Here is a 7,252-nt window from a genome sequence, read left to right on the forward strand (position 1 = left end):
GAACGCCCTGCAGGTCCCCCAGCTCTCCCATCTGCTTCTCCATACAAAGTTGGTGGGAGAGGAGCCCAAAGACAGAGGCACTGCAGCCTCAAGGGAGATGGAGGGAACGTCAAGCCATCAGCATCCTGCCATGTCACTGCTATCCTGTACCTGACTCTGCTCTGGATCTCACGAAGGTCAAGAGCAATGTTCAACCCCAAACATTCCCAGTGTGCCTGGGTGATGCCCTTCCCTAAGTGTGAGGTGCTGGGCCCCCTGGGTTTGTTTGTCCCAATGGCTGTAGGCAGGTGAGCCAGCATGAGCTGCTCATCGTTGTCGTGAGTGGCCATTTCTCAGCTGATTACAACCTAAAGGACAACCTAAGAACACATGAGGAATCCAGTGCCTGAGCTGAATAAGAAAGTGAAGGTACATTCAACCTTTCAGCATCTTCTAATAGAAGGGAAAGCAGTTGTTCTGTGCATTTTCACTAGGCTTCCCTGAATCTTTTCAAGCCCTGCTATCGATGAAAACCCAGGAAACACCCACCCCTAGAACTCACTGGGCCATGCAAAGCCTTCACCTCACCCTAAGTGGGTTATTTTGTACTGTGCTCCAGCAGGGCGCTCAGTGGCTTCATAAACAAATGGTCAATGCGTTTTCAACTTGAATATCATGGGCTGATCAGCTCCTGTTATTTTAGATTATGTGCTTGGCAAAGCCTGAAAATAATTGGAGACTATCTGGAAAAATAAAAATAGAAATTTGAAAGGAAGCAGCACTGGCTTCCAAAGTGCAGCACTGACAAAAGAACACATGAGCCAAATGCTCCCACTGAAAGAAAAAAAAAAAAAAGATCCCTGCCTAAAGCACTACTCTGTGCACTCACATCTGCAGGCACAGATCTGGCACAAAAAAAGAAACACAGTGAAATGTGGGGAAGCAGCTCAGGGCTCCAAAGCTTGCCTGTTTTCCCTGGCTCTACCAGTTGGGCTGCAAAGAGCAGTCGGTGCCTGAATCCTCGCGGTGTCCAACAGCTCAGAGTGCTCCCACAGTAGATCCTCCTTTCTATCAATTGCTCCTGCACATCAGCATTGGTCCCTGCACAGTGCCACCTCCTCGCCTGGCTCCCACCAGCCCCCCTCTGGTTTCCAACAGCCCCTGAAAGGTCTCATCCTGTGTGAGCTGCCCTGGTGTTATCAACAGCATCTCTGGGTGTTGGGGTGGGCACAACACCCCCGCAGCCTGAGTGCTGAGAGGGTTAATTAAAGGTGCCTAAGACATTAGAAAGCTGCAAAGTAATTATAAAAGGCAGCAGAAAAAAGCCAGCAACCCTAAGCAGACATGAAGGCCCTCTTAAGAGAAAAAAGGCATGTTAATTAACCTCTAGACATGATTCAAAGCATCATTTGTAGCATGATTACCATAATCCCCCAAGTGCAAACACACAACTGGCATCAACCATCACTCACAGGGCTGAATGCTCCCCCACCACTTCATCGCATCAGCACATTTGAGCAGGAGATGATGTGACACAGGAGACAAAAAGAATCTCATCGCCCAGAGATGGACATCACAGAATCACATCCCAGCTGTGAGTTGCTGCCACCCTATGCACTGCAGGTGGCCATGCTCCCAGGTGTGCTCTCAGCATCCCCCCAGGCGTGCCACCAGCTCTGCACTGGAAGCTCTTGAACCCAGTGTCAGCTTTGCTTGCTTCACTCCCCATAGCCGCAGCTTCAAACCCTTCCTGCCAGGCTCTGCCACTCCATCAAAGGGCTGGTGGTTGCTATCAAAAGCTCCTAGATTCTCCTCCGCATGAGGATCTTGGCTTTCATTTAAAGGAGCTGCCCGCAGGATTGTTTAAACGGATGGAAATGGATGTCACAAGTTCTGAAAGCAAAGAAAAAAAGAGCCGCAGATTCCCCGAAGAAAAATCTCCTGCTTGATCTCACAGCCTGAGCTCACAGCTCTGCTGGGCACCGACACGTGCGGGCATTCACACGAGGGAGCCAACGCCACAGCCTGCCTGAGCCAATCTGCCAGGGATGTTTTGTTACACACACACCACCAAGCAGCCACCACTGGAGATATTCTCACCTCACCGTGACACGAAGCTGGAAAGGGAGCACTTTTCCCTGCCACAGCCAGCACTGCTTGTAGTTCATCGATATTTGGGTGGCATTAATAAAAGGTGACAAAGATGCATCACCAAAATCCCCTATAAATTCCACTTGGTGCCACAGCATTGCTCACCCCAACTCGAGGTGCTCAGGGCTCTGTGCTCCATCACAGCCTGGCTCTGGGGCTGTGTGATGGCTGAGGCTGCATGGAGCTGATGCTTATTCCAATGAGTCACTGCTGAGCTCCGTCCTTATCTTGAAAGTTTGTTATTGCTCGGAAGTGTTTATCTGAATGACGTTTGCAAAAACATCTGAACAAAGGCCAACTTATGGAAATGATGGCATTTTTGCATGTTTTTATGTAAGGAGGAGGGATTGTAAGCAGCCGGTTCTTCTCTTCACAGTTCACAACATTTGTTTTTAATGACAATTTTAAGGACCGTGACAGGATTTAAGCATCGCACGCAGACCTGGCGTCCTTGGAGGCAGAACAGCACAGCTTCACAACAGCTGAGGAATTCAGCTACTGACACACACTGTGCCACGACCTCAAGAGGTTTTCACCCCCACTGTGGGATTTCCACAGCACTGCGCCCTGGGGCAAACCAAAGCTGTGTGCTTGGGGCAGCAGCAGCAAAAACCTCTGAGTGAGAAGCTTGGAGTAAAAGGAAAGGAGAAGAGGAGGATGAAAGGGCAGAGGGGCAAGCAGCCTGCATCAGCAAGGCTGAGCTTTGTGTGCTGATGGTCCCTGTGCACACAGACAAGGGACAGGCAGCTCTTTGTCACACCAGGACACCACACGACCCTACAGCCAACGGGGGCAAGTGCAGGGACCTTGGCTTCCTTCTCCCATACCTGGCAGAGGGAGTTGGACAGGCAGAGGTACAGCAGCAGTCCCCACATCCAGAACTGGTTGGTGGATCCGCGTGTTGTGGTTAGCAACCTCGGGCAGCAAGCAATGCCCAGAACCTCAGCAGGAAGCATCAAACCCTGGAAGCACCAAACCCTGTTGTTGTGCCCTGACTCCCTCCCATACGAGATGCAGCAGCTCACCCGGGCAGGTCGGGAGATGAGGGACGCGGCAGCCAGGATGCGCCGGGACCGCGGCCGAGATGTGCACCGCGCCGGCACTGCCCACAACCTGCACCAAGGCGCCCGGCAGATTTCCGTGAGCTGCCCCGAGCTCAGCCGAGCATCCTCACCACGGAGAGCACTCTGAGCGTGCTCGGGGACAGGAGACGGGGATGCGGGGGATGGAGGGGTGGTTGGGAGCAGCAGGGATGCTCAGGGGAAGCGAGGGGTCTGAAGGTGATGCCGGGATGCTCGGGGCAGCACTGAGATGCTAAGGCAGGTTCTGGGGAGCCTGGATCAGAACAGAGGGTGGTCAGGTGATGACGGGGGGAGGTTAAAGCGGCGAGGAGAAGGAAAGAGACATAGCGGAAAGCCTGGGGCAGGTCTGGGGGGGCGCAGAAAGGATGACGGAGGGGACGCTGGACAGCCTGGGGCTGGGCGGGAGCGTGTCGGGGAGGTGACGGGAGAACACCGGGGAGCCCGGGGAACGACGGCGGGGTGCGGCGGGGCGGAGGCGCTCACCTGCCAGGAGCCGGAGGGGATGTCTCCGAAGCCGCCGGGACCGGCGGAGCCGTGGCAGCCGCGGGGCGGGCCGGAGCACCGCCACAGCAAGCCGAAGCCGGCGGCGGCTCTCCCGGGCGGCAGCAGCCAGGCCGGGGAGAGGAAGGCGGCGGCGCAGGCGGCCAGGAGCCCCGCGGAGAGCAGAGCCCAGAAGCAGCCGACGCCGCTGCACATGGTGCGCCGGCGGGGCAGGGAGCCCGTGCCCCGCGCCGCCCCCGCGCCCGCCACCGGCACCGACAGCATCGGCGGCGCCGCAGCGCGGCCGCGCAGCCGCCGCGGCGCGGAGCGGCCGCCGGGGCCGGGCGCGGGGCCGGCAGCGCTGCCCGCGCCCCCTGCGCGCCGCCTGCGCGTCGCTCCCCCCCCGAACGGGGCGCGGCTGAGGCCGGGCGCGGTTGCGACACCCGCGGCGGGCGGGGTGGGGAGGGGGAGTCCCGCGGGGGGAGCGGCGCCCCGTCACCTGCGCGCACGTTCGGAGGGTTAAGGCGTTTCGTCGCCGCAGCTCGCGGCTCTCCGCGTGCGGAACGGCTCCGCAAAGAGTTGCCGTTTGTGGCGTTATTTTCAGCCCCGAAAGCGCTGCGGCTCCGGGACTGCACCTTCCCGGGGGGTGGAGAGGGGCTCCCTGCTCTGTGACCCTGCACAGCTCATCTGGGGGCATTCCTTGCGCATCGTAAAGGGATTCTGGAATGATGCGCACACCCGGAGCGCCGTCCGGACGTCCCTAGCACGGGTCCGGGTCCCGGAGCAGGGATAGCGTTACCATTGCATCGTGTGGGTTTCCCTACAGCGCGTGAAATGCAGAATGATCGCCGGGAACTGGGGCTTTGAATCCAAACGGTGCGTCTCCCAGCGCTGATGGGTTGGTTTTAGCAGGCACTGTGAAACTTCACGGATCGGGCAGGTTTGGTTCTGCCCCGCAGTACGGCTGAGCATCAGTGCTAGTGTCCCACAGATCTGACTGCTCCCGTCGCCCCAAAGGAGCCCCCAGCTGCCCCCACGCGGGCAGAGCCCTTTGCAAACACGGCAGAAAATCGTTTATTCTGCCCCAGGATCTTCAAACATGCTTCAGGCAGTTATTGTCCATAGAGATGAAGCAGAGGTAAGGGCACTTGGACAGATTTTTGTGGAAAGGGGAAAGGAAAGGGGAAAGGAAAGGGAAAGGGAAAGAGAAAAGAAGGAAAAAAACATCTTTCCCGTCAGATCTGGACGCGTGGGTTCGGTGCCCGCCGGGCAGCCCGCAGCTCCGGTACCACACGCAGCGGCCGAGGGCCGCGCTCCCTCTCGCGGTGCGCGCCGGCGGTGCTTCGAAGCGGAGCGCTGAAAAGAGCAGCGCTTCGCTGCCGAGCCTCGGACAGAGCAGCGGGGATGCAGCGCTGCGCTGCTTCTGGGGATGTCTTGCTTCACGGGGATGCGTCCTTTCCTCGCGTTGAAAAGCGCTGTGCGTGCTTGTAAGTCCGTAACTTCGAGGAAAGTTCACAAGGGACAAAAAGTTCTTTTCCAAGGTTCCCAGGTTTGCAGAAACACGTGGAGCTCAGACACCCCAGCTGCAGCCATCCTGCTGGGGCTGCCGTGTTGTGTTTCACACAGTTCTGCACTGCACTCCCACGTTCAGGTTTTGCCCCTGGCATGTCAGACAGCCGCCCCCCAGCCCTCATTTGTGCCAATCCCCCACCTGCAGCAGGCCTTCCTGCTCAGCCACACGCTCAGCTGCAGGAGATGAGGAGGGACTGCAATGTTTGAATGGAATCACTTCGGTTTCCTACATGGGATAATTGCCTTCCTTTGAAATCTATTCATATCCATTTCTGTTGCAGTGTTCCCAAAGTAGTGAGAAGTTGACATATGAGATGGAATCCCAACACCGCGTAAATGCGTGTAAGTAAATGAGTGCCTCTTCTGTCCCTTCAGTTCTCATTCGTTCTGTTCTCATGTGAGAACTGGAAAAAGCCTGAAACACTGTTTGTTATACATGTGGTTTTTGAGTGCTGTAATTGAGCTGGGCAGTTCCCTGTGATTAATTATCTGTGAGTCAAAGACACCAAGCTATCAACAAAGTCTTGTTCTGCTTTATGAATTCTGTCCAAACAAGCACATCCCACATAAATCTTTTCATGTACAAAAACTTGTTTAGTTTTCAAGCTATAGAGAGGGGAAAATTACCAAGCAATGATACCTTTCTATTTTCCTTTGAGTACTTTAATTTAGGGAGGTGTCGTCGAACCGCTCTGATGTTGGCCAACCTATGTCCTGAAGTCATATTTCAACTGATTACTCCGTTAATTAATCTGTCATGTTCTGTTACAAACTCCACAACCTGATGCTTCTCATGTTCCCCGTTCCAATCTCCAGGGTCTGAGGCTGAAAGATGAACCATGGATTGGAGCTTCAGCCTTTCTGCACGTTCCCAAAAGGGGGAGATAATTTCAGTCCAGTAAATGTAATTCATGCCAAGCTTGCTTGTAGCTCAAGGTTTCATCAATTATCTAGGATCTGATACAAAGATAATTGAATTATCTCGAGGCCTTTGACAGATTTTGGATTAGTTTGTCAGAAAAGGAGCTGCCGCTTGAAAATTAATTGCAAAATAAAAGGTCTTCCTCATCAGGTGTGATGGGGGATACCTGCAGTTTACCCACCCAACAGCACGGTGCCAGCTGGCTGGGTTCCTGACAGCCTTGCCTTCCTGATGGCAAAACTGCCACCTCACAGCTGGCAGCGCAGCCTCGTGGGACTGCAAGTCCCAGCACAGAAGGGTCCAGGCTGACTGAACAGAAACATCCAAACAAAGCTGTTTGATAGAAAGCTTGCCCGCTTCCACCACCGCTCAGCTGTGTCAGCAGTGACCCACAGGCCTGGCAGAAGACGTGTCAAAAAGAGGATCAGGCTTCCGCAGGACATCCACCAGCAGCTCAGCCAGCACGTGGTTCTGCCTCAACGCCAGCAAACGCAATGAAAACCTCCTTGTGACCTGCAAGAGCCCGCAGCACTGCAGTGCGGGCAGAGCCACAGCCGTGTGCAGTGCAGTGCAGTGCTGTGCAGTGCAGTGCTGTGCAGTGCTGGAGCTCAGGCTGGGGCGCAGCTCCGGGCTCCAATGCTGCCAGATGTTCATTTCACCTCCCCTCTGCAATTCGCCCCATTCTTTCCGACTGTTCACCTCCTGGATATTTGACTTTATTACCAACCTCTCCGGTTACGCGCTAATTAAATAATTCGGCTCATTATGCAAATCACCTTTCCTCGAGCCGGCCTCTGGGCACGCAGCCGTATCAAAGAGCGCCAGTTAGCAGGAATGACATCCAAAGAGAACACGCCGCAGAGCGCTGCCGAGCCGCGCCTCCTGCCCGAGAGCCGGCAGCGCCGCACCGCTCCCCGCACAGCTCTTATGCAATTAATGAGCGTTAATTAGCGAGAGCCGGGCTGGCGGCGCCGCAGGACCCCACGTGACCCAGAGCGCAGCGCCGCACCGCACAGCGCCCCCCCGCGGCACGGACGTTCCGGCGGCCATTAGAACCGCCAGTGCG

The 7,252-nt window shown here is 55.8% G+C and overlaps 1 protein-coding gene and 1 long non-coding RNA gene across 3 annotated transcripts in view; one reads left to right on the forward strand and one right to left on the reverse strand.

Moving 5' to 3' along the window:
- Nucleotides 1-3,979, reverse strand: part of LOC116228003 (LHFPL tetraspan subfamily member 7 protein-like) — a 55,608-nt gene extending 51,629 nt beyond the window's left edge. For both annotated transcript variants that reach the window (XM_031591591.2, XM_090122433.1), the window contains exon 1: nucleotides 3,696-3,979. In XM_031591591.2, the coding sequence (XP_031447451.2) occupies nucleotides 3,696-3,977 (282 nt within the window). In that variant the 5' untranslated portion in view covers nucleotides 3,978-3,979. The remainder of the gene's footprint in view (nucleotides 1-3,695) is intronic.
- A 209-nt stretch (nucleotides 3,980-4,188) lies between these two features.
- Nucleotides 4,189-6,046, forward strand: LOC116227999 (uncharacterized). The gene is made up of 3 exons (XR_004166694.2): nucleotides 4,189-4,568; nucleotides 5,546-5,606; nucleotides 5,924-6,046. It is a non-coding gene; the product is annotated as an uncharacterized LOC116227999 (long non-coding RNA).
- The last annotated feature ends 1,206 nt before the right edge of the window (nucleotides 6,047-7,252 follow it).

This window comes from Phasianus colchicus, chromosome 21, assembly GCF_987193195.1.
Source record: "Phasianus colchicus chromosome 21, bPhaCol1.hap1.1, whole genome shotgun sequence".
In the NCBI taxonomy this organism is placed as follows: domain Eukaryota; kingdom Metazoa; phylum Chordata; class Aves; order Galliformes; family Phasianidae; genus Phasianus; species Phasianus colchicus.